Source organism: Acanthaster planci, linkage group LG15 (genome assembly GCF_054643075.1).
Source record: "Acanthaster planci isolate LZ-2023a linkage group LG15, COTS_SCS, whole genome shotgun sequence".
NCBI classification, from domain to species: Eukaryota; Metazoa; Echinodermata; class Asteroidea; order Valvatida; family Acanthasteridae; genus Acanthaster; species Acanthaster planci.
This window is the reverse complement of record NC_141791.1, coordinates 13,169,085-13,196,430: the sequence shown is the minus strand read 5'-3', so window position 1 is coordinate 13,196,430 and position 27,346 is coordinate 13,169,085. Positions and strand designations below refer to the sequence as shown.

General features: G+C 43.1%; 1 protein-coding gene across 2 annotated transcripts; it reads left to right on the top strand.

Annotated features, from left to right (window-relative positions):
• Window positions 1-712: 712 nt before the first annotated feature.
• ddx10 (DEAD-box helicase 10) lies at window positions 713-27,257 on the top strand. 2 transcript variants are annotated; one of them, XM_022234248.2, is made up of 16 exons: window positions 713-979; window positions 2,837-3,028; window positions 4,244-4,402; window positions 16,763-16,883; window positions 18,568-18,682; window positions 19,522-19,618; window positions 20,156-20,260; window positions 20,789-20,951; window positions 21,641-21,827; window positions 22,445-22,621; window positions 23,148-23,305; window positions 24,382-24,971; window positions 25,209-25,361; window positions 25,469-25,627; window positions 26,181-26,249; window positions 26,598-27,257. In XM_022234248.2, the coding sequence occupies exons 1-16, from the start codon at window positions 824-826 to the stop codon at window positions 26,958-26,960; spliced, it is 2,964 nt and encodes a 987-aa protein (XP_022089940.2). In that variant the 5' UTR covers window positions 713-823; the 3' UTR covers window positions 26,961-27,257. The 2 variants fall into 2 exon arrangements, with proteins under 2 accessions (XP_022089940.2, XP_087002578.1); XM_087146452.1 differs by lacking the exon at window positions 713-979 and adding an exon at window positions 1,036-1,860.
• Window positions 27,258-27,346: the final 89 nt, after the last annotated feature.

Below are 27,346 nucleotides of genomic sequence, written 5' to 3'. Positions count from 1 at the left end.
GCAGCAAACATAGGTGACTCAGTGGTATTATATTGTCTGCGGTAGCAGTGACACGACGACGGTGACATCTTCAGAAATTATGCCCTGTGGCGGTGACCATAGTCATAGCTAAACAGTGGTGTAGATATAGGATGTTATTAGTAGAGGGCACAAGGGGCACCAGCATCTTATGGGGAGGCACCAGCTTTCTGTGGTGTGTTTTTTAGGGGCTTGTTATCGTTAGCCTTGTTCATTATTATTTTTGGGGGGGGGGCACCAGGGATTTTCAAGGGGGGCACGAGCCCCTCCCCCATGGCTACGCCCCTGTAGCTAAGAGTGCAGAGTGGCAGAATTTTATAGCAAAATCGAGACGCTCAGAACTTCCAAAGATGGATTAGAAATGTGGGTTACAGTCTCGAAATCAGGATGGAAAAATATAATGGCCAGAGGTCTATATGTTGCGATGTTCAAGCTGACTATTTTTAGGCTAATTTTGGTAATTCAACCGATGTAACCGTCTCACTCATCCGAGCTCGGGAGGATGACAGATCGTTACATCACATGGCATCACTTTTGCCACCCGCCGGCCTGCTGCCCCAAAATTGGATTATGGCTGTCAGTTTTATATTCAGATTGTTTTGGAGAAAAAATAAGCATCATGTCCCTCATATATAACGATGTCACCCTATATTAACTGGCATGAAGATATCTCAAAGACATTCGAGTCAACTTGATATGTTAATTATAACAGGATAAATCAAACTCAAAATAGCTTCGTTGAAAAACAGCCGTCGGAAGTCTTCACTTGGAACGCGGCGCAGGGAATGATGGGATATTATCCAAAATGGCGCAGCGCACGAGAGGAAAAAATCCACAACCGCGTGGAAAGAAATCGAAACGTTTTCATCACACAAGCGACCAATTTCGTCACAAACTTGAAGTCAAACGATGGCAATTGGAAGAAGAAGAAGGCAAACGCCTGCAATCCCAGTATGAAAGTGTGAGTTGAATTAACTTCCTGAAACTTATTGCCTAGTGTCTGGACCTAACGCTAGGCCTACTCCATCACGCCCATGATCAAGTACATTTAGGCCTATGGCATAACGTTACTGCACCGGTGGACTGGCCCCCGTCCCTGTTATCTGATTAAACAGGGACAGTGGTACTGGTAGCCAGGCCTAGCTACGGTTTAACTCGTGTGATTATCCCTGTCAATTAGAATGCTGAATATTTTTTTTTTTTGGACAGCCAAAAAATAGGGCCTACTACTGTAGCACTGCTTTCTTGGTACTACCAGACTGCACAGTAGGCCTACTTCAATTGTACTTGGATGGTTTCGTCCTGAAACATTCTCTAGGGATTCTAATTAGGAGGCCAAACATAAAATATGTTTCAGCGGGGAGGTGAATAACACACAAGTCATGCATGTAGGCCTATCAACATACCTGTCTTTGCCAAGCCTTGTGTCTGTTGATCACAGTGTGGTAATTCAATTTTTGATGATTATCAATCAGTAAATCATTTTATGGCAATTTATTTCAAATCAGTACTTGTTGTAAAATGAACCTTTTATTGTGAAGTTATTTTTGGTAACCGCGCTCACCCTCTTGACTAAAATGTTGCCTTCCTCCAGCACTTTGCCTGTGCGTTAATAAACCTTCAAGGCTTCAGTATGAAGCAAGTGTTATCAGCTCCTGCTTGATTTGTGCATTGAGCAGGTAGAGTCTCCTCATTTACATACACCCGGCAGGATTCTGCCAGATTCATTACCTGCTACCGGTCCCTGTGTTCAGAGGCCGTCTGTTAGACATCTGGAGACTACACACGGGATGGGACAGGTCAATGAGTGATCTCCACCATGCCTCAGCAGTAGCCAGCACAGTACGTTGATTACTGGCATGACTGTTGGCCACAAATACCCTTTACGATCACCATTAAATAAATCAGACATGCAGATATGGTGGCCATGGTTGTACATTTCGCTGTAGTTTGTTAGACATGTTAGAGATAGACATGATGGAATGGTATTGGTTGTGGGGTGGTTGTGTCATGTATGTTTGCCAATTTAACTCACTCTGAACTTCAGTCAGAAAGAGTTCATATACGGACAACACTAATTTTCCCTTTAAATGTTATAACAGCCGTCAGAAAGTGACAAGTCATCCTAAAAAGCGAAATGTCGCTAAGAAAATTCCAAACTATTTTTTTTTAATCTTTTTTTTTCAGACAAGTCTCATAGATGTGCAAAGGGGCATCAAGTATTGTCCGTATATGAAACTCTTTCCCTTAAATCAAAGGTTCAAGCTGAAGAAGGCACTGTTGATCGGTATACTACTTATTAGGACCCCTCCACTGTTTTGCCCTCCCATGTGCATTTTCTTTGGTGAAACTTTCTCACAGCCTTGACAAGTCTTTTGTGTATTGAGACACTTTTTTGTCATTTTGAAATTTGTAGGGAATAACTGTACTCTGTAGGCCTAGGCAGGAAATGTGAAACTCTTACCAGCGCTGGCAATTGGGCTAAATTTATGAAATTCTAGCAGAAAAATGCATCTCTCCATTTTATAGAGAACTTACATCCCGAAATAGGTGATGTTCATATTGGAAAACAGTTTCGTCTGATTTTATTGAGGGAAATAGATGCAGAATGCAGACAACCTGAGGATAAATACAGGTGGATGATTCTCATTTGGTGAAGTTGAACCTTGACATCTTGCTTCTTGTGAAAACTATTCAGAAATCAGTGCCAGAAATGTCAAGTTGGCTTAATCACCGATATAAATGTCCCGAATTTAAATCAGACAACCTGTACAAGAACAGTTTTACTGACGTTTGATTTTACGTTGCTTTTCTGCAGATCGACCCAGAAAACATCAACAGTTTTGCTGACTTGCCCCTGTCAGTGAAGACCCAAACTGGGCTGCGCTCAGCCAACTACAGGACGCCAACCGAGATACAGCGGGCCACCGTAGGGCTGGCCCTGCAGGGCCATGACATACTTGGAGCAGCCAAGACGGGGTCGGGCAAGACGCTGGCCTTCCTCATACCTGTAAGTGACGTGAAATTGCTAGGTGCCACCTCCATCTGTGTTTTTTGTCTTAGGTTTTTGATGTTTGAGAACATGTACCGGTACTTCAGAACCAGCACATGAGAGAAGCTGGTTGGATCGGTCGTGCTATTTAGCTTCAACAAGTGTCAACACATGCAAGTAGGGTGAACAAAGCTTCAGCAACTTGAAAATACCCTCTAAAGATCAAAAAGTGGAATTATCACACTTAAGAGACTCTAACATCTGCCACTGGGCATAACAGCAAATTTGCTTCAAAATTCTGGCAGGATAAGAAAAAGAGTATACTAGCCCGGTGCTGCCATTTCGACTCAAAAACGGCTAAACAACCGTGTCACAGGTACCCATTTACTCCTGGGTGAAGGGAGGCAAATAGGGGTAAAGTGACTTGCCCAAGATCACAACATGCTGCCACCAGCTGGATTCGAACCCCTGACCCTATGATCAGAAGTTACAAACCCTACCCACTAGACCACATGTCCCCAAGCTTATTCACACAAGCATTTTGGGTGTTGACGTGACGGACCCCTCGTTACTGTGGTCGGTGACATAAATGAAATAGAGTTGTGTTATAAGCTATTGAAATAGATGTCATTTGAAAACTCTGGGATTCATATAAAGTCTTCAGACAGCAAGCAAGCAGGAATGCATCCATGTGGTTCCTGTTTGCTCTCTTACATGTTGTATGCTTGAACTGAGATGATAATGAACCTATCAAGTTCCGACATATTACAGTAACTATCAGAGAGCCAAAGAGTATTTGTTTTAGCATTTTGGGCGGTGTTTGATTCGCCATTCTGCTTGTTGAATTGCGCCAAAGGTTTGGGTTTATAACTTTTGTAAGATGTGACTTTTTGGTGTCTTTTCAATCGGATAAATGGCATTTACGGGAGTCAGGTTGGTGAGGTGGTTCATTCCTTGCCTTCCACCTCTACGGTCCAGGGTTCGATTCCCAGCTTGGTCCGCATGTGGATTGGGTTTTCAGTCCCTACTTGATTCTTTGGCTTTGACCTAGAACATTCTTCTTGGGTTTCCTCCCACCTCGAAAAGTGCTGCTTCTCTCATTGTCTCCTCTCTACTGGCTTCTTCAAGCTCACGAGCCACGGTGCCGAGGGGGCTTTTGAGAAATCTGTTATTTCGTTACCAGAAATACTTAACAATAGTAATAACAATGACAGCACTGGTTTTCCTGCACAGGTGCTGGAATGTCTGTATCGGAGCAGGTGGAGTAGGGTCGATGGGCTGGGCGCTCTCATCATATCACCTACACGTGAGCTAGCCTACCAGACGTTTGAGGTGCTGTGCAAAGTGGGGAAGAAGCATGACTTCTCGGCCGGTCTCATCATCGGGGGCAAGGTAAGCATCTTTTGAAATCAAATTTTCAGAGGCGAAAAATCAGTGAGGTAAAGTGGGAAGCTTTCAGTTGTGTGGTTACTGCATTGCAGGTGTGTTGAAATTTTGTGTGGTCTCCAAGGAAATAAAGCATCAGTTGGGACGAGACATCACTTGGTCTCCCAACATCCTCCTTTAACCAAGGGCGAAACTGGAACTTGTGGGCCAACCCACAAACATGCATTGTGTTCTTGCTTTTTGGGAATTTGGTACCACCAAATACTTATATGTATATTCGATCGATTGGAATGCGTGGTTTAGCGATCCCAATGCTGATTTATGCCTGCATTGCGGCCTCGTCTTCCACCAACCCATTAGTGAAGAATTGCCTTTAGTTTTCTGCCAACTGTTGGTACTTTTGGAATCAGTGAGGCAGTAAAATGGAATGAGTGATATGAATAATTTGTGAAGCTCAACAGCTCCGTCTGTCTCTGAATCACAAATGAGTGCTCTTTCAATCAGAGTTGGGTTTCCCTCATTTTGGACATCTGTTGTCTGCCACGTATCCCGAGTATAACAAATGTCCACGGTTTCACTTTCTCCAGCACATGCCCCCTTTCCACGCTTCCATGTGTGTCTCTGATACATCATGTCTGTCTTTCATACTCGCTTTGCACAGCGTTTGGCACCATTTTTTTGCAATTTGAACAAATTACATACAGCAAGCAGCCAAATCAGTTGTTGAGTAATTTATATTAAAACCCAGAGGCAAGGCCATTAAAAGTAGATTTGAACAAATGAACAAGTTGTTTGTTAACCTGCGGGTCCAATTACAGTTTTTGTATTCCCTCTCTCTTCAAAACCAGTCCCAAACTGCCACAAAAGGACACAGACTTTGACAGCAGCAGAAGTGGCAATTATGTGCATCTGATGGGAGAAATGCATTCTCAGTGACCCTGAGAAAGAGATAATTTTTAGTTGGGATCTGATCCGATCCGCGGTTCACATTCACTACAAGAAAAAAAAAAAAACAACCAATGCAATCTGTATTTAAAGAGCACCAGCTGCTCTCAAATGAGCAACATGCATGTAATTGCCGGCATGACTCCCCCCTCCCCCCCGCCCAAAATGTGCACAGATTTCTCCGGGCGCTTTGTTGTGCGAGCTGACATTGGAGGAGTACCGTGAATAATCATCACGGTGTTAAAAGTGCCACAGCAAAAAGGATGCGAGTGAGAAATACTTGGTCTAGATTCACTTGTGTGTACAAAGCACTTTCATATTAACCCTAACACTCCCAAATCTTCCAATTCTAATACAATTTTACATACACCCTAGGGGGTTAGGGTTAATGTTCATCCTGAATTTGATAAATTACGCTGGTGCATGGTTCCTGTTTTGAAATTGTTGAGGATTATGTCTTGTTTTCATGGTCGCCTGGTCACTATGTTTGCTGCCGTAGAACCGTTTTCCCTTCAAGGCCTCGTTCTGATTGACAGGAGACAAACAATGATGTAGCTGTATACTGGCTGATTAAATCGTACGGAATATTGAAGAAGGAGAATGAACCTCAGGGATGGTACACCTGATTAACCTTAAACTAGTTTCAGAGGCTAATAAATGGATAAAAAGGGGTCTCCGTTGCTAGTGGGAAGGGAATCTGCTTGAAAAGAGACTTGTCAGGTGTCATGTTAGTTTAAAGGTAGATCCTGAACACGTTCACGCTTCTGTTCCCCTTTAAGTGCACAGCGACTACTCTGTCATCTGACAAAGGATTCATTTCAAGTTGGGTTTCAATTTGTAGGCTAATCTAGCAGCTTTGCCCCATTGTCATGTAGTTTTATCACTGCCTGGTAACACTTCTAGCTAGTTACCCCGAACCATCTCAGGTACAGTTAGTTGACCTGGAGGAAATTTGCCGGATTGAACCCCCAAAACTGGCCACGGTAGATCTCCTTGCTTTGCTGAAACAATGTTTTCTGTCATTTTTCTTCCCCAAAAATATCTGATTTTCATGTTTGTGACTTGCATTGTTGGAGACACATGCCCCCCAAAGCCATTTCCTCACCTCGTTATAATCTTTTCCCTCAGCAGCTCAAATACAATTGAGTCCGCTGTGATCATCAATTTTTGTCGGTGTTACTTCTTGTTAAAAGGGTTACTCGCACTTGGGGCATTTTTCACGGTGCAGCGGCAATTCACGGTTGAGTTGGTCAATCTCGTCCTGCTCACTCTCCCCCAATTGGTTTGTCAACTGGTGCCAACTTCATCTTGAGTATCACTGCTCGGAGAGATACCTCATTTGTTGGGTGCTGGACACAACCTTTCTCATCAAGAAAAGTTACAAGAGCTGACACTGTACAGTGACATTGAATCAGGTTCGACTGTGATTTCAGTTTAGCATTTGTCAACAAGTACAGGAGTGTCTGGCATCTCTGAAGGAAATGTCCATCATTTATTTTCTTGTAATGATTTTTTTTTTTACCATTCAATTGTCGTTTGTGTGCGGTAGTTTGTACTCATTATTTATGTCAGTTTTCCTGTATTGGCTTTTTTTGGTTACCTCTGAGCCTCCTTGCTATGAAGGCTCCCGGATTTGTCCGTGTCCAGCAATCTGTCGGTGTCAGTGTCAATTATTTAGGTTGCAACTTCAAGTCCAACAACAATGGGACGTCACTGTTGATGGGCCTGCACTGTCAAGACACCTTCCAAATCGTTGTCCCCAAACCGTCTGTTGAATTTTTGGTGGAGTATGGAGATGAAACATTTGCTTCCTTCTGTTCAGATGTTTGTACCCACACCGTTTCATCATCGCTCGCTACATTTCGCCTCGAAATTTCACTGTTTGCAAAGCTCAAAAGACAACAAGAAATACTGTTGTAAGATTTCACTTGGCCTGGACGTTGTCCAGTTACGTGTATGTGCGTGTGTACCCGCGTAATTTGGCCATGTGATCTTTCTCCACAGCTTTGTTAATTGGTCTAGCATCTCATCTGCATCTAAGACAAGACTGGCCTCGCATCCAGGCCTTAATGAGGTCCTTGAGGGGAGCTTTATACATCTAACTATTGTTAAAAGTCGCACTGTCTTCTCATCGTCAGGATATGAAAAGAAAAGCTCATTAAAGTTACGAAGCTGGAAGTGGCCTTGATGCTCTTGTCCCTTTTGTACTCATTGATTTTTGTTTTTCTCCCCTGGGGTGGGGTGTTGGCAAACGGATGTGGGGAGATTTGCTGCGGAGGACACAGGATTAATGTCCCAGATGCATGCCGACCCAGCCCGGTAACAGCAAGTGATCAATATCACCATTGCTTTATAATGTGGCTTAGTCCCGTATTTGGGCAAGCTGTAATAATGTTCCCGACTTGTGGTCGGGGAGATTAAAGGTGATGTCACTGATAAAGGGAATTGGAGGGCTTGGCTCTGTTGTTGGTGTGGTCTGCGTAATGTTGCTGACAATGCTTGCAAGAGAGCTGCTGTCCACAAAGGAGATGGGACAATAGAATGATTTCTTGGAAGGTCCAGACACAATGAACATCTGCCTCGTTAAACGTACCTCACTTCATTCAACACTTACTCAAAAATGTAGAAATCACTTTCAAAGGTGGAGCACATTTCTAGATTTTTGACCCGCAAAACTGAGGATTTTAGAGGTGTAATCATTCAGGTGTTTGTCTGTTTTTGCACACTGCATTAAAAAAAAAGATACACAAAATTGATTCACCCCTTACGCAGGTGAGGGTAGCAAGCAGAGCATGCCAGTAATTAGTGTTCCCGTTTTTTTTTTATTTTCCTGTGGCATGTAAAGCTGCCATATTTTATGTTCACTTTCATGTTAGCATCTATAATCACCGAGATGCACATTGTAATGTTACGGCCTTGATTTTTTTTATGGCAATGCTGTCCTATTCATCTGGCCTTGTACCAGCGTGTGGCATATATGCCTGTGATTTCCACAAGGCTAACCAATTCACATTTTAGAGATTTTATGCAGATGTGATGGAAAAAAAGCAGACCTCAAATTCTCACAGCATGTGTACCAATGCAAAACATTCTGCTCCTAACTTGGGTACTTGTCTAGCAGAATGACCAGCTGGGGATGCCAGCCTCCCGGACAAAAAGCCCGGGCCCAATTTCAGGGTGCTACTAAGCACATGATTTTTATGGAGACCAATTAGCAGTAAGCAGGGCAACGGTGTGGTTACCTCGTAGGAAAAATTTGCTTAGCATAGTGACAAAACAATGGATATCTCTCTAAGTGCACGCAACTCTAAGCACAACCAGGCCAAGCACTACCATGAAATTGTGCTTTAAACACACAAAGACTTAAACCAGCCAGCTGACACCGGCAAGCTCACTGGTCGAGTGGTTAAGACGTCTGCACTAGTAAGCAGGAAGTTGTGGGTTCGAGTCCCACCCGAGTATGCTTGTTCTTTCACAAGCCTTTATGACAAAGACTGAGTATACAATGTTCTAATACACGTTGGGCAGGGCAAAAAATCCAAAAGTACATGTAATTCACATCTCCCCGGCGCAAATCCATCCTTGGAAATTGCTTTTAAAAAGGTCAGCAAACTTTTCTTCTATTGTTGGCACAACTTTTTTTGCTGACTGTTAACAGCTCCATGAAATTTGGCCCTGGCTTCAGGCCTTTTTATGTGAAATGATGTAAAAAACAAAAGAAAAGTCTTCCTAACCTTTGGATACGTAAAACAAATGTTTACGACAGTTATTTTTAAGAAAATAAATGGTCCTTTTGGGCTGTTTTTGCATGTGGTTGGGTCATTATGAATATTCAGACTTTTCTGGCCTTGTTTCCAGGCTCTAGACGAGAATATGACACTTGACAGGTATCCCTGTCAGATTTTGTTTTGTTTCTTCAAATTCTTTGGCAAAGCTGATGAATGGAATGTTTACTTAAGTCTATGTTCATTTTTCGTCTTGTCCTTGATACTCTGGATAATGTGGTGAACAGGTGATTGGGTTTGCTCTTATCTGGTAGTAGTTAAATTCAATTCGGGCGATTCCTAATACATGTAATGTGCCACCTAGAGTTTGCTACGGGGTGGCCACTGTATGCAGTGTGTGTTTAAATGAGTTGATTCGTCTGGATGTGTCAACCGGTAATGCACGTTTGGAAAGGGTCGACACATTTCGTGCATTGTTATCGGCCAACGCATTGCAAACTCTCGGTGTTGCACTATTTGGAATCGCCTGTATTTTCCTGTGGCTTTTCTTTCATTACTTCCATTGATTTTGCTGAAAAATTTCATGGAAAGGGTTTGTAGCCAGGAGATTACATGTAGTTTATATAACAAATGAAAGTTACATTAAGAACTTCCAGTATAAATTCAATTTGCCCAAAGTTGTAAGCCTTCTAGGAATTATCCATTTTTATAAAATTAAAATGATCGTAACTTTTTATTAAAGGGTTGATGTCCGAAAGCTGGAAGACCTTGAGTTTTCTTCCGGAGGGCCACTCTGTCAATGGGTTGACTGAACCCCGATAACATCAACAGTTGGATGAGTCAGTGAAAGGGAATTAGTTTTAAGGGGGCCCTCCTTGTGGAGGGAAGGGGTGGGGCAAGCCAGACAGAGAGGAGATTCCCTTTGTGTTGAGCTGGCAGGTGCAGACTGGGGGTGCATAAAGGGGGGGGGAGGCCTAAGTGGCTTTGCAGAGGGGCAAAGTGGGTCCACAATTGGTGCCCAGTACTTACTTCTACCTTCCGACCTTGAAAAGCTTGTAATCATCATCAAGGAATGCCGGTTATGCAATTTTCTTTTTAAGTTATAGAACAGGACCGACAGTCAGAATATAAATGCACCATGGTCCCAAAATAACCTTCTTTTTTTTCTTTGTCCTCATCAAACAACAAACATTCCTGGGAGTGCGGGCACTGTTTGATTAGTCCAAAGCCATCCTGTTGACAAAAGAGGAAGCTGGAATTCTTTCAAGGGTGTTAACCTTGGATGCCCCGGCAACGGAATAAATAGCTTTCTTTTTATGAAGTCGCTTTTGTCTTTGTGCGGGTCGGGGCTTATTCTAGCTGTGACCCTCAGAGTAAACACGGGATCTCCGGTTGGAGATTTTTTTTTTTTTTTAGGCGAGATTAGTGTGCCAATTTGCCGGATGGTGGTTCTGGAGACAAAATATCTTGAGGTTTGAATAAAGCGGATCCCAATCAGCATTTCCTGGGAAAAGTTCCGTCATAGAAAAAAAGAACCTTTAAAATCCCCTCCGCCTCCAGCAGAGGCGACCTTGCTTGGACTGGGGAGATAAAGCTGGTTATGCAACACCAGGTTTGAGCAAATGATCAAACAAGAAGAAAAGGCATTACCTTGTGGCCCTTGGCTTGATAACCTGATCTATATGTACATATACTTTCCATCAAATTGATATCGCAGACTGAAATAATAAACGGAGTTACCGGAACAAAGAGTTAAAACTCGATTGTGGTGGGTTTGGTAACAGAGGCGCCCTGCAAATTCTCATGTTTTTTGGATTGCGTGACATTTAAATCTTGAGCTTACTGTTATGTTCCTGCTAACAGCGTGCCTTATTTAGTCTTGAGTTTCTCATTTTTGTGTGTGAAGATGTTTTGTTTGATTTACAAGTTACTTTGTGACCAATGAAATCCATGTCTTTTCAGCATCAGTGTGAAGGATACGTCAGACGTAACAAAAGCAGAATAGTAAGACACAAAACTACATTTACTTTGCACAAAAAGTAGCCATGTTTTGCCCTCATCGATCCTCATTTTAGTCTCCATCCCCAATCCCACTGAAAGTCATTTTACCAGCCCTTCTTACATTGGAGAGTTCAGTCATGTAGAAATTTAAAAAAACCGTACTGGTTCAACTTTAAGAATTCAGGCACAGTTTTTGATCTTTCTTGTACCAGTAGCCGGTGAGACTTGAAGTTGTATACTGCCCTCTCTTGACCAACTGTGGTAAAAGGCAGTCTTTCAAGGCCACTCTGCTTGACCACTTTAATACTCAAATGTTCTGTTAGGATGAGATGACAGGTTTTCCCTCAAATCTTAAAACTGCACTTACAGGATATCATCTGTTAAGAAGATAACATTTAGGCAATTGCTTGAGGGAGATGCATATTTTAGTATCCATTTGCTAAGAATTCAGAAGAAATCAGAAAATATGTTTCAATGATCATTTCATAATGGTATTACCAAAGATGTCTGAAAAATTTCAAATTTTTTTTTTATTTCCTCAATTCAAGTGAACAGTTATGCCTTGCTCTCACGCAGGTGTAAATGTTTTCCGTGTCCAACTAAAGTGGCTGACTGCTCTTTGCTCTGTGCTGCGACAAAAAAGACTTTGGCTGCAGCGTTATAATGCCAGTTTGCAATTGGAATAAATTCTGTAGAAAAACTACACAGTGATATCATGTGCGGGTACCCTAACCCTGAGCAGAAACAAACCCCATTAGCTGCCAAGTACTGGTTTTATTCATCATCTGCCCCTGGCAAGTTAATTCCAGAAAGACATTAAACCTCCCCCCCCCTGCCACAGTGGAGCCGGGGCTGAAGTCCTTGCGTGATACACCCAAGGACATGTATTTTGCTGTCCTTGTTCTGTAAACTTTAATTAGTCTCCATCCTAAGAGACCCATGCACCCTTCCCAGTTTGTATTTGATCATTGGGGCCACTGCTAGCACCCCCCTGCAAAACAAAAAATTGGAGTCCAGCTCAAGACATCACTAGGATGTTGGAAAAAAAAGACTTTCGGCCATCATGCCACCTTCTGCTCTCCTTCGGTCCGAGTTTTCCAAGTAGCGCTGCCTAATGGATGTAATTTACTGTGTGACCTCTGGGAGAGGTCATATGCAAATGGCCTTGCTCACAGCAGGCCAATCAATGTTGTCTTGATGGGCACCTGGCAAAGTGGCATTGAACGGCTAAACAGGGGAGATTGTCTTTGTTCCCGACAGATTTTTCTGATGATTTTGGCCGGGAAGGTCAGCCTGTGCGCAGTGTATGTGTTTTTTTTTTTAATGGTCATCAAGATCGTTGCAAAGCATAGATTTCAATTTTTAAATATCTTTTAAAATGTAAACTTGGAGAACTGTTGACTGCAGGTGTTGATGTCTTTTCCGGCCAAAAATTTAAATTCACAAATTTCCTTGGGGGGGGTTTGAACTGTTTTACTCTTCATAATAACAGACTTGTCGTTTGACTTCAGCATGGACTGACAGAATTGTACATTTCTGTATTTCCCTGTGTTCTCAGATGTCCTGTAGATAAGGGGACAGATTCCTCAGTCCTTATTCAAAGAAACCTGTCACTGACCATATGTATAGATATTTCTATCCAGTTGTCCTTTGTTGGTGGCAATTTCCATTTAGTAGCATTTGGAATAATTCTTTTAATAAACTAAATTACATGTATTGTAAAAGAAGCTGCAAGTCCCCCTGCTTTTTTGGTCACAATTTTCTACTAAGCATGCGTGAGAAGTGAACAAACTTTCTGACAGAATTTGGAGGATGAAAAGGGATGAGAGGAAATTTGAACATGGATTTCAATCTGCGGTCTTAAGGTTATTGTTAATTAATTCAAGTTTATGGTGTTATTGCCTTTTACTGTACATTTCTCTCTGGAATTTTTTTTCACTGAAGGGAGAGTTTTCCTAAAAGTTTTGTGTTAAAACAACCATGTCCAACAACTGATTTTGCAGGATATTTGAGAATTTTCTGCAGCCGTTGAGGATCTGTTCCACATACAATGTAACTCAGTAAGATAAGAGCCTCGGACACAAGGCCACTCACAAATGAAGGCGGCAAACCCTGTGCTTATTGCGCCCTCATTGGTGCAAATAAAAAGGTATATCATGTATGTACTTATGCAGCTGTGCTGAGATAGGCGCTGGCCATGTAAGGCATTGTGGGTTTGTGCACATTCTGTTGAATTGAAACAGTGTTTTAGTTTGGAGGCTTGTATGCGTGACCAAATAGCCTGACCATTTGGAATTTTCAGTTATCAGCATCATGCAGATTTATGTATGATGTTTGTAGAGTCGAAATGGCCGATGATCTGGTTTGTCATTAATTACAGGGGTCGTCCTGAATTTTTATGGGTCATGCATTTGACTTGTTTGGGGTTGCCAACAGAATCCCGTTGTCACCGGGCTTTAGGCCATCGTAGTCATAGTGAATGGCGACAACATGCAAGATTTTAAAACCAGAGAGAGTCCAGTGAGTGATGTCATGCTACCCAAAATTTGAAAAGAAAATAAGATTGAAAACTGAAGCACTTTGTTCACAAAAATGCAGTTTTAAGGTGATTGTGGCCTTTGTCAAAGTCAAAGTAATACTTCACCTGGACATATTTTTCTCATGTCGACTGTTTTATGAATATTTTTGGTTTTAATTGAATGAGTTACGAGAAAATGGGCCAAACGAGTAGTGCTCAAGTGAGCGAAACACTGTTGAATGCCCATCATGCCGGTCATACCAGCAGTCTGCAAACTCGAATGGTTTGGGACTTTTCCGACGGCCCACATCCATGCTTTCCCTCATGCCAGGTTCCCACGCGGTTGCACAAGTCCAGGACCATTCGGCCACGTATACATCAATTCTGATGACTACATGGTAAAATGGGCTTCTATGTGTGGGGTGACGTGCACCTGCGTGAACCCTTTCACGTTGTGAAACGGTACACCACATTTGTGATGCTAAGTGCATGCAGTATGATATGAAAGATAAAGGTGGAAAGAATACGGTGACAGATACACGTGCTATCATTAACTGGATGTAAATTTGTCAACTGAAATTGCCGCAGCCCGTTGGTATTGATTTTTTTTCCTCTCGTCGGATCGAGCCAGCTTAACAAGGAGAACTTCAAACGCCGTCACATGGCTTGCATCAACCGAAAATAGGAGAAAAACCTAATTCATTTGAAATGCCACGGCGAGGGTCACTGGACTATTGTTTTATTGGCCCAGCAGCAAGAGCTTCTCAGCTGTGCTGAGGTAATTTGTTTCTGTGAATTATGCATTCAATATTTTATTGTCTGGGCCATATGTTGCCGTGTGCCCTTGGATTTTAAGTTCAAAGCTATCCATTCCATCACCAGTTCAAATGAAAGGGTATACGCACGTTTATGTAACCTTGGAAGAAGATTTTAGTTTTTGCGCGCATGGCTGCCCTGCGATCATGACATCATCTTGACAATTACGATATTGATATTTTGTCGTCTGTTAACGTCTGGGGTGTCAATTCCACAAGCTGTTCCAAAGCTGAAGAGTTTTTCCATGAGTAGAACTGTCAATCCGATTTGTTTAATGTTAAAATGTCTCCAACCGTGCTGAGCGGGAGGTGTTGCTGAACACAGGAGTGCATAGCAACGGGCACTCACAGTGCCCCTGTCCGAATCTGCCGAGTTAAGGATCTGACATTGGGCTTAAACTGGCAGGCGTTGTAGTTTGTCTCAGCTTTTACAGGGAAAGCGCCCAATGTCTACCTCAGAGACAGTGGAAGACAGTCACTGGAGATTGCCCGCCTTCAGTGCAGCTCATGACTTTGACACCGTGATTTTGCATGTAGATCTGTTGTGGATCCATTCTGCCTTCCATTATCACCTTGACCGTAAAGATGTCATTAATACTTACCAGAAATCTTCCGAACTCCTGTCAAGCCTAATTGCTGTGCCCAGATGTGCATTCTTTGTACCTGACAGTTACAAAACATGAAGTCCCATTTGACGTAACATTGGCTGGGGTATACCTTTCTATTCAAACTATCGCCTTCTACACCTCAATCCTGTAAAAATCCTCTGTTGGATTTTTAAGGATCCAGGACCCACAATTCTTCAAAACCCATAACGTTGCAGGAGCCTAAATTCTTACTCCTCAAACTTAATAGAATTTTAAAAAATGTTGGGTCCAGTCTGAAGGAATATTTGCTGGACCATATTGCCTCCGTATCCAAATCCTCCAAAAAGTTGTGGTGGATTTTAAAAGATCTAGGGCCTCTTACCCCTTAAAAATCCTTCACTGCACAGGAGCCTAGCAGTAGCAGCACGCTGAACAACTTTAGCTGAGACTTTCATCAAGTTTGCTCTAAAAGAAATTTTAAAGGGATGAGCTCAACATTTTTGTAAATCCTACATCATCTTTCAAGACGTAGAAATTGAAGTTGAAGGATGAAGGTATTTTTTGCTCATTTGTTCAAGTCAAAATCAATTCAGTTGAATTCCCATGACACTTTTTTTCTTAAAGGCCCAAACATTGTCTTGCTTTAAGCAGCTCTCCTCTAGCCCCCCAATGGCTGACCTGGAGGTCGTTCATTCCCTTTGTTTTTGTCACACCCTCTTGTCCTCAAGACAAGGCCACCTGCACTATAGCCTTTAATTCCTAGAATTAAATTTGCCCTTCTCAAATGTCCTCCCACAGAAACACCCATGGGGGGGATCTAAGTCCTGGGGAGCCCCTCCCAGATCAGATCTGTCACAAGACTTTGGTCCTGCCAGGTTGGCCTGGAACTGTCTCTCCAATGCCTGTCTCAGACTTGGGAGTCATATTAGGGCAGGATTACTGCCAGATGCCAAGCAGACCCAGTTGGGGAACTGTCGCAATCAATCACCCACGCCCAAGGTCGATCTTAAATGATTATAGGCCAGGGTTTCTGAGAGACCTCCTTATCTTTAGCATTTAATCCTTGAAGGCATGAGAGAAAGCACTTCTTGAAATCTGCCCACTTTAACTCCTGCTATTTTGCACTTCCAAAAGACGACATTCCGGGATCATGTTGTTATTAAGAGGACATAACCCTGCCTTAGGGGTGCAGTGTCCCAATTCAAGGAAAATTCTCCGCCAGGCGGAGGTGCACAAGAAGTATCCCCCACAGATACTTTCGAAAAGAAAGGTCTGTTTGGGCCAAGAAATGGTAGGATTGTGTCAGTATGTAGCCCTGGATCATCTCTGTAGATTCAGGGGCACTCATCTTGGGGCAAAGCAGACTGGAAATTTGTCAAAAGAGCCCGAGGAAGGTGAGGGATATCATTTGAAAAATGGCCGCTGAGAAGACTTGGGAACATTCTTTTTTTGGGGGTGAGTTTGTTTTGGCCGGATAATTACAAAATTCATTGGTTAACCTACTAAAAATTGAAAATCAAATGAAATCTGAAGGACCAAACAACACATTGTTTTTTGTTTGAGAGGCCTCAGGGACTTCAGTTGCCTGCCATGGGGCTCCAAACTTGATTGATTTTACACTATTTTCAATGGAGCTTGAATTGGTTCAGTGCACCCTTAGTGACCTTTATCAGTCTGTTCTCATTTTGGTCTGGTTCCTCGAGTACACAATTAATCTTCTATGATGTAATCTCCTCCCTCCTGAGTCCGACATTTCTTTTTGTTTCTTTTTTCAGGACTTGAAAAGTGAGATGGAGAGAATATCCCGCACAAACATAGTGGTGTGTACCCCTGGTAGGTTTCTACAGCATTTGGACCAGACAGTTTGCTTGGACTGTTCCAACTTGCAGATACTGGGTAGGTGAATATTTGTCAGTCAGTACAAGGCCACCACCATTTTGAATTTTTCTTCCACAAACTGACCTCTGTCATTTCCAATGTCCAGAGCTAATTGCATTTTTTCTGTTGTCCTTACCCCTTGTTCTTTAGTTTGAAATAAATTGGCAATCTTTGTTCCATGATTTCCAGTCTTAACTACTTCGTGCTGGGGGCATTTATGAATGTTGATGATACTGGGACGGGATAATTTTCTTTTTTTCCCGTTTCTTCATTTACTTGAAATTACACCCACACGAAGAACTGTCTGGTCTCCACTCTAGCCTGACAGACAAAATTGATTGATGCAAGAGTATTTCAGCCAGGCCTGCAGCCTTGTAAAAAGAGCCCACATTGTGCGGTGTTATCTAATTTTCTTTTGTTCCCGAAGCTGGCACAATGCGCTGCTGATGTCTTTTCAATAAGAGCCAGATTAGCATGCAGCAGTACTGTGTGGCCCATCGCTGCAGTGTTGGAGCGCTTTTGTCCCCAGTGGTAATCCGCTCACACTGAATGCCCCAAACCGTGGTATACCATTTCAAAATAAGGCTGGATTATCTCCACTATTGAGAGTGAAAAAATGTTGCTGATTCCCAGCAGCCAGGTCTTTTGTTATGAGTACGGTCTTTTGTTAGAAGGCCCAGTTCCCTTTGTCCAATTTCAGAGACCCCAGCCACGCGTATAAAGAATATGTGTCCGGTACTGGCAACCCTGGCAGCAAGTGGTTACATTTCTCCATAGTTCTTGCCCTCAGTTTTTCAGTTTCTAGTAACAGGCCCAAGACGTGTTGGTTTTTATCACAGCCTTGTGGAGTAATTGAGGCAAAAATACCATTTGAAGGGCATTCGCCCGAAATCAGTAAAAGAGACACATTAAACCTTCCTTTATAGAAATCCTCCTCAAACAAAGCTCTGCTTTCAATTAGTGGGGAGGTCACTGCATACGGATCCATGTCGACAGTACGAATGAGGAAGACTCTTCTAGGTGTAGATTTCTTTGGGGGGGAGGGCAGGATAACAAGGTTAACAAGGGAGATATTTTTAGTATAATTTTGAAGACCTTATGGGGGCTGGAGAATTATTGCCAAATATAGGGATTAAAGAGTGAAAACAAATGCCAGTTATGACAATGGTTGCCACACACTCATTAAAGCATTCAATGAAAGTCATTTATTTTTCTGATCTCAACAGCAGACAAGTGAGGGCGCTATTCACTATTATCAGTTCTGCATCCATGTAACGTGATTGAAATAATTTCAGAAGTTACTTCTAAAAGAGCAAGGGAAAATGTTTGGCTTGTCAGCTGAATTTTTTTCTCGTTCAATCTTTGCAAATTTCCCTTTTCACCCAAAGTTTTGCAAAAGTGTCTTAATTTCAAGTAACACGAAGAAGATTAGAGTCTGTCAAAAACTTGAAAATAATGAGATATAGAATTTGCTCGTTTCATTGTTTTTCCGTTTCCACACATCGCAATGAGTAATGTAATACAGTTATTTAGAAAATGCACAAGAGATGTTGAATGGCAGGTACCAGGCAAAAACGAAATGCTTGTGCATAGCCTGGTTCCCTATTTGAAACATTAATGTTACGCACATTGTAATGCCCAAACTTAGTTTGGCCAACAAGTCTGGCCACGGACTCCTAATGCGCCGTCTTTTACCCTGCAGTCCTGGATGAGGCCGACCGCATCTTGGATCTGGGCTTCGAGAAGACCATGAATGCCATCCTGGAGAGCCTCCCCACTGAGCGACAGACGCTGCTCTTCTCTGCAACTCAGACCAAGTAGGTGGGCGGGGAAAAAAAGGGCAGTCTTGCTTGGACTAGAACAAGAGGCAGCAAACCTCTGGCTTCGTCTGAAACACTTGGCTACGGCTAGAAATTACGCACGAGTCTGTGGTAGCAGCCGTAGCCAGTTCCCAGAGAGTCTTTTTCTTTCAAGCCACGGCCAAGTGATGCAGACGTGACCCTTGCTATCCAGGGCAAAGTTTCAGAGCTTCTAGCCACAGAAATCTGCTTGGCAGAGAAAATGTACACTTAATAGCAAAACTAGGTCATTGGTGAAAGTGCTATGCAGAGTACATAACGTATGACTGGTTCTCCGCTGATTTTTGCTAAGCCCAAAAATCTGCTTAGTGGTGTTTGTGCTTAGCCCCAACTGAAGGCATCCATCAGCATGAACCACCTCAGTTTCTCTTCTACAGACTAAATTCTCGCATTGCTTCCTTGGCAAACGTAGGAGGGCTTCACATTTCGAAAACTGGTCTTTGAAAATTTCTGGAACTGTAACCAACAATTTCTCCCAAACTCCCAAAACACCAATGCTGCTGTAGCTTTCAAGCCAAGGGGAACTTGTTGAAACTTGCATGGTTGGATTTTTTTTTTTATCAAAAAGGATCAAGGGTACCAGAATCTTATCTGTTTATTGGTAGAAACTCAGCAGTGGATTAAGCTTTCATCACAGAGTTCAACATGGCTGAACTGCAGGAAAGAAGGAACTCAAATATCATGATTTGCATTCTGTTTTAACCTTCATTAAATCCTGCATTTTCCTGTACTAGTTCCAAAGTTAAGAAGGTGTGTTTTCCATCAGAGTTTGATTGATTTTATTGTGATGATGTTAGATCCGTACGGGATCTGGCCAGACTGAGCTTAAAGGACCCCAAGTACGTGGCTGTCCACCAGCATCACGAGTACAGCACGCCAGCCCAGTTAGAGCAGGTATGACCTGTGGGTGTGAAACAGTCGAGGGTGGGTGTATGGGTGGAGTGGTTGCCAGGGAGCCGAAGGCAAACTCTGAAAAGATTATTGTGCAAGGACGGCAAAGAGGGAGAGCAAAAGGCCGGAATGAGAAAACAAGAAATATTTGGCTATGGGTCTTTGAGATCAATAGTATCTTGTGCTTGTAATGTGAAATTAAATACATGTAGCCCTGTGCTCACGTACGTCAGTCTGGTTTGCCGCTGTAATTTCATGACTTAAGTCGTAACTTGTAAAGTATTTTTGTTCGAAATTGTAAAAATGGCATAGGTTGTAGTTGTGAAAGAAACAGTTCGTGGTTTTCTTTAAGGCTGTGACTGTGAAATTTCCTTTCAGAGGTAATCAGCTTGTCACCTCAACAAACACATCAATTAAAATAGAAGCAAATCATAAACAGCGGTCGGGTGATTTGTCTTATCTTGTTACCTAAAACCCCAGCCTGTTGCCTCGGAGCCTTTTGTCATAGATCCAGTTTTTTATTTGGTCCTGTTCATGCAGAGCTACGTCGTGTGCGAGCTGGACCAGAAGATGGACCTCTTGTACTCCTTTATCCGCAATCACACCCAGCAGAAGATTCTCGTCTTCATGGCCAGCTGCAAGCAGGTAGCGATTCTCATTCGTCTATTCCCGCCGTCTTCCGCAACTCCAATAGCTGCTTTGGCAGCATTTTCATGAATTCAGGACTTAAATACTGCGTGTCGCAAAAGGAAATGCTCAAGTTTGAAAGACTTACTCCTAGGCCCTGTTGAAATTCCAACAAGGGTACAATACAGTGTTACAGTCGAGACCTCTGAAGACCATCACAAGACCAACACAAGTCCTCTAGTCTGAATTCACGTCACAAGCCATTCAGATGAGCATTATTCACCCGGTTACTTGTGACTGTTTTTTTTATGCAAATGATCGTGTGTCTGGCCTTGTAATGGTCTCAACTGCTACACCGATACATATCCAGCAGGCCGTCAATGTACAGGGTATTCTGTGCCATTACCAGCAAACACATATCTGTCAAATTCTTGAATGAGCCCCAGTTTCAGCTGTGGAATGGAGACAGAGAATTGCCCTTTACTAACATAGAAGTTTGTACCCCTGTAATGATTATGACCCTGATTGGTACCCCGCATGGTGCAGGTGAAGTACACTTTTGAAGTGTTCTGCGCCCTGCACCCAGGCATCACCATTATGGCCCTGTACGGCACGCTACATCAGCTGCGACGGGTGGCCATTTACAATGAGTTCTGCCAGAGGGACTATGCCGTGCTGTTTGCCACCGACATTGCCGCTAGGGGACTGGGTAAGTGTTATGGTTTTGTAGAGAGACCGTATGGAGGTACTTTCTGTCATGCAATGCCAGACTAGATCCACTTTGTATGTTTGGCTGGTTGTCAGTCGTGATATTGAATTATTTTGCCCAGTGCTTGGCATGAATGCACAACATATGCCGGGCGAAAAATTGAATGTTCTATTCCACAGTTTCTGGTAAATAGAACATTCCAACCCATGATCACAGGAAATTTCTAAACTTTCGTGTGTGATTTTGGCATGTATCAGGGCTGGGTTTAAGTAACGCTGGTCTTACATTTGTGCAATGGAAAGAATTATGCCCCTATCTGACAGATTAAATGTTCCATTCCTGATTTTTTTTTACTGGGAAGCCATCTTTCAATGTGTTTTCCAAATCTAATGTTAAACATTTAGATGTAATCAATCACAATTGAAAAAAATTATTCATCATCGTAAGTGACATCGTAAGTGAGCATTTGCTTCATTGCTTGTTCCCAAAATAAAAAAAGTTAATCTGACTTTCGTAACAATATGGCTGACTTGCAAATAAGGCTAGTTAAACTAGCTTATGTTGTGGAGTGTAACTTCTTATCTGTCACCTCATGAAATTCCTTCTCATTATAACGCGCATATAGACATCCATTATTAGAATCGGAAGTGCAGACTCTTCAGTCTTTTTCCTTTTTTACCAACCGGCAGACTTCCCAGCTGTCAACTGGGTGGTGCAGTTGGATTGCCCCGAGGACGCCAGCACTTACATCCATCGAGTGGGCCGGACGGCGCGCTACGAGCAGGGAGGCGAGTCCCTGCTCATCCTGCTTCCCTCCGAGGAGGCGGCGATGAAGGAGCAGCTGGAGGAGCGCAAGATACCCATCCAGAAGATCAAGTGAGTGAAGGGATGAATTTTTGTGGCTGGACTCGACAAAGGGAACCTAGTGGAGATGTAGTCAATAAGATACAGCAGTTTTAGAATGGTCTTAAATTTGTCGTCAAAAGCCACATTTTAATGTTCTGGTCTTTGCTCGTTTCTGCATATATTTCAACTGAAAAGGAGCAAATTGACTGGAGCATTGTACATGTTGGTAGAGGTCGTAAGGTCGAATCTGGCTTATTTGTTTCAACTGAAAATGGATAAAAACTAAGCTTAATTCCTTTAATGTGTCTTTTGTGAACTGATGTTTTTTTGTAAAAGTCACTCTCTGATGTTTATATTAAACTTCAGAGAGTGACTATTTAAAGTGTGTTATCCTAAAAGCTGAAATTTCGTTCTTTATTTTCCCCCCACCAGAATTGATATTTGATTTGAGGCAAGTCTATTTACAAAATTATTCAAGATTTCTGTTGTAAATCGTACTGTGAGGCTAATTTTTTCAAGGAAAATCTTTGTGGAGCTGTGCTTCATTTCATCGAAAAGTGTAACCCAGAATAACCTGAAGCCTCAGTCTTGGAAGAGATTGGAAGAGATTTCACAAAATTGGAAATTTCCGTGTTTGACTTGCGCAGCGTCAATCCCAACCGAAAGCTGAGCATCCAGAAGAAGCTGATGTCGCTCTGCGCCGGCAGCCACGAGCTCAAGCAGTCGGCCCAGCGCTGCTTCATCAACTACGTCAAGTCGGTCTACCTCATGAAGAACAAGAGCGTCTTTGATGTCAACCAACTCCCCCTGGAGAGATACTCCTTGTAAGTTGGCTGATGTTGTGACGGTTGGTAGGTAATTTTGGGTGTGAACGAATGAGATTTTGGTGGATGAGGGTGGATCAGGCAAACCAGGAAACGCAAGATTCCGACACCGGGCAGTTGAATATTTCAGGAGGATTCAGTTAGGTTACAGCCGAGGCAAACCCCTTGGAAATTTTCTTGGGGCACCAAATTTTGCATCCCAGGTTTCCCTGACTTTCCTGGCGTGATAGTTTATGTTCCAGGCATTACATCTTCCTCAGTTGCATTATTGTTCCCTGTGAGTGACCCCTATATTTACATCAGAGGTCATGACAAGTCAACCATCTGCAGTCCTTTTTCCCATTTTTTTTAATAAGAGCTATAGCATGCAAAATTACTGTTCTAATGCCTACAAACAAAACTCAGTCCATGGCGGAGGGGTAATATTCGTTTATGCCTAGAAATTATTACAATGATTGAAGTACTGATTTAATCAGAAACATTCCAACCTGTTATCAGGTTTGCTTTAATTTCTTTTTTCCGTTAGCTCCTTGGGTCTTGCCATCCCACCTCGAGTCAGGTTCCTCCAGCGAGCCAACAAGAGGAAAGAGGAGCGAGAGATGCTGAAGAGACGGAAGAGCTCTGAGCATCTCCAACACCAGGAGGATGAAAGCCGAGACGCTGAGGTGACCAACAGGAAGGCAGGTATGATTGGAGGCAGACTAGCAGTCGGGGGAGGGGGGAGAACTATACGTTGGTACCCGTGGGGGTTGACAGTATTGGAAGGAGGATTGGGTAGGCTGTAAGCTTTGGATTGGGTAGGCTGTAAGCTTTGGATTGGGTAGGCTGTAACCTTGGATTGGGTAGGCTGTAACCTTTGGATTGGGTAGGCTGTAAGCTTTGGATTGGGTAGGCTGTAAGCTTTGGATTGGGTAGGCTGTAAGCTTTGGATTGGGTAGGCTGTAACCTTGGATTGGGTAGGCTGTAACCTTTGGATTGGGTAGGCTGTAAGCTTTGGATTGGGTAGGCTGTGACCTTTGGATTGGGTAGGCTGTAAGCTTTGGATTGGGTAGGCTGTAACCTTTGGATTGGGTAGGCTGTAAGCTTTGGATTGGGTAGGCTGTAAGCTTTGGATTGGGTAGGCTGTAAGCTTTGGATTGGGTAGGCTGTAAGCTTTGGATTGGGTAGGCTGTAAGCTTTGGATTGGGTAGGCTGTAACCTTTGGATTGGGTAGGCTGTAAGCTTTGGATTGGGTAGGCTGTAAGCTTTGGATTGGGTAGGCTGTAACCTTTGGATTGGGTAGGCTGTAACCTTTGGATTGGGTAGGCTGTGACCTTTGGATTGGGTAGGCTGTAACCTTTGGATTGGGTAGGCTGTGACCTTTGGATTGGGTAGGCTGTAACCTTTGGATTGGGTAGGCTGTGACCTTTGGATTGGGTAGGCTGTAACCTTTGGATTGGGTAGGCTGTAACCTTAGTGTACACTTCCCTAACTCTGTTGCACTTCATTTTATCATGGTTCTGTATTGTATGGCTGATTATGAGTTATCATGTTGATAATCGTTAACTGAAGCAAATTGATTGGAAGTGGTAACTTCCAGGAATGAAGACGGTCACAAATCAGCAGGATAGGTGTGAAGGGTTCAGTTGCTCAGTTGGTAGGGTACCAGTGCAGTCTGGAAGGCACAGGTTCAATTTTTGCGTCCGCCTCTCTCTTTCTCTTAGTTCTGCTGAAAATCCTGATATTGGTCGTTAATTATTGTTCCGTGGGTCCTCTCTCAGTACTGATGCAGCACAGGCAAGGTGCCGACTTGGTGATGGAGGAGGAGCAAGATGAGACGGGAGGCGGGGAGGATGGGGGACTAGACGCCCTGGTGGCCAAGCTGAGATCCACGGTGCCAAACCGGGCCAAAGGGGGAGGCAACATCGAGCCGAGACGCAGCCAAGGAGAGGAGAGATTGGAGGAGGCAGAGATCGAGAGGATGAAGCGACACCAGGAGGATGCTAAGATTGGTCATGACGATGAGGATGCGGAAGAAAGTGAGGAGAGTGAAGAAGTTACAAGGATGCCAAGTCCGAGTCAAGAAATTGCTCTTCCTAGAACACAGAGAGTGATACCAGAGGACAGACTAAGAACTCCCGCCAAGTCTAGCAAGACAAAAAAGGCAACAGAGAGCATGTCCAGAACATCCGAGCAGCAATCAAATTCTGAATCAGCCTCCGAATCAGAAGCAAGCTTGGGAGAGGCCTCCCAAATGGAGTTCAGGATGCCTGGAGAGACAGAGACAGAGACAAGAGATGAAGATGACAAAGATGAAGATTTCCTGGTTGTTAAGAAGAAGGATGTGTTTGGCATCACCGAGGAAAAACCAGTGAGTCCGATATGGCCAAACCATCCACTCACCAATCATTTTTTTTTTCTCTTGCATCATCAACTTTTTTTGGGCCATTCTTGTTTCCCTGCCTTCAATTCAGTCGCAGAAAAAAAATCTGAAGAATGTCGAGGAGATGAAGTTACTTTTTGTGTAAAAACTGCAGACCTTGGTTGTATCGGGATCGTTTGATGCCAGTTGGATAATTTGCAGTTTTGCATTTTTCCCCTGCGACAGAAACAAAGGGATCCCACATCAGAAACAATAGAGGGCGCTAAGCACGTTGGAAACTCAAAAAAGAAGCCACTCACTAGGGTTGCCACGGCGAAGAAACTTCGCCGCATGAAAATCGCGGTCAATACCAAGAAGATCTTTGACGAGGAAGGGGAGGTAAGAATAAACATGTTGTGTACCAGTTTGGGTGTTTAGTGTGTTTTTAAAATAAGTCCGGTTCTGGACATTTGAAAGAAAATCTTGTCTTCTTGTACATCTGGTAGATTGCCCAGCAGTGGCCTCCGATTCAGAGCACCGTTGTGCCTGGCGATGACCAGCCAGCAGAGGGCGGTATTGACATTGAGAAGGCCAAGATGTGGATGAGGGAGGAGGACCAGCATGACAAGAGGGCGTTCCGAGAACGCATCAGGGCCAAGCACAAGGTAGGCAGTGGCGCAGTCAGGGTACCAGACACAGGGAGCTGTCAATACCCCGGGGAACAAAATAAACGCAACTGAACAAAAGAAGTCACAAGTCTTCAGAGCCGCTTTTGGACTCGAGGCTTTTGAAAGAATCTTGTACAGGAACCGTCAATGCTATCTCACCCACGCAATGCAATTATTTATGAGGATGCTGAACTAGCTGATATTGCAAATTGAAGAGCTAAGTTTTCTCTGTCTCATGAAAAAAGTGGCTTAAGATTTATTTTGCGAGATCCTGTTACAGTTGATTGATGGCAGTTGGATAATTTCAGACGTCGTTGAGATGTGATTTCCTTCTTAGAAGGGGAAGACATAGCCCTAACATTGTTCTGACTCCAGACTTTCTTGCATTTTGAGAGTGAAAGTTTTCGGCAAGAGTTCAACAAGGAAATCCTCAAAGTTGATCAGCTATGCCCCAATTTTTCAGAGTAGATGTAAGCGATGAGTGTTTTTGAGATTAGTGTGAGCTCATCAAGACTTTGTTGAGTTTCCTCATTTGCTCTCTTTGATTCAGGCCGAGAGACTAAAAGCAAAAGAAGAACGCAGGAAATATGCAAGGAGACGGAAGGGGGAAGACTCAGACGTAAGTTCCTTTTGGAACAGATCTCTCTCATTGGACGCCATCTTTGTAGGAAATTTGCAACTGCGTGTACAACACCTAATGGTGCGCGCATGCATGGTGTTCAAAATAGTCTCAACTCGCACGTGTGCCAATCCAAATGGGTTTAAAATAAGGCGCGGCCGATGCGCGTCACTAGCATTGAAGTAAAAAACGCTAATGCGGGTGGTGGTGTGTAGGAAGTGACGTCATTTGAGGGAGACCTATTCTCAGATAAAACTTAATGGGGGCATTCCGACCCGTGCTAAATTAGTAATTGGTCTATCTTGGTAATTGGCTCAAAATGACAATCAAGTATTTGGCCTACTGCAGGATGAGGATGTTGGTGCGTCACTTGACCTTGGCGAGGACTATGTGCCCTTTGACCCTGACACGCTGCCCGACCCAGACAAATATGCAGACGAGAACGGCGGAACCGACAACGAAGAAAAACAGCCGCAAAAGAAGGTCACGAAGAAGAAAACGAAGATAGATAAGAGCTCAGTGGAGACAACCAAGAAGAGAAAAGCCAAGTTGGAGAGGGACGGCCAGATGACTGTGAAGAAGAAACGAAAACCGGCTGGAAAGGGGGAAGGGCCAAGGGTACGGGAGGAGGCGGAATCACAAGACACGGGATTGATGTTACAAGATGACGAAGAGCTAGCACTGCATATCTTGTCAAGCAGCCAATTCTGAAGCAGCTAAAGGGATTCCTCCAAAATAAGTCCAAAATACAGATGAGAAATATTAATGAAAGTTACTTTGGCACAGAAATGTATTTTCTTTAAGTAACCATTTCTTACCATACCAAATAGGTTGCCCATCATTTCTTCTTGGGGAAGAAATCGTGTATCATTAAGTCTATATATTGTATTCACTTAATTTGCAATTTACGGACATAATTAGAGTTAACTTAGAGCTTAATGTTGTAAGGTTACATTTCGAATCATGAAATAAAGTCCAGTGCATTTCATTGGCTGTGGCTCATTTAAATTACTCTTACGTTTTCATTTTGAATTCGAGTTGTGACTTGTATTTTTTTAATTTTTTTTTTTTCAAAAGTTGACCTCTTGTCGCCTTGA

Excerpts from the sequence above, each read along its gene's own strand:
- ddx10 (XM_022234248.2), top strand. The coding sequence starts at position 824 with ATGGCGCAGCGCACGAGAGGAAAAAATCCACAACCGCGTGGAAAGAAA. Across the intron at positions 20,261-20,788 it reads TCATGGCCAGCTGCAAGCAG|GTGAAGTACACTTTTGAAGT; the intron begins GTAGCGATTCTC and ends CGCATGGTGCAG. Across the intron at positions 26,250-26,597 it reads GGAAGGGGGAAGACTCAGAC|GATGAGGATGTTGGTGCGTC; the intron begins GTAAGTTCCTTT and ends GGCCTACTGCAG.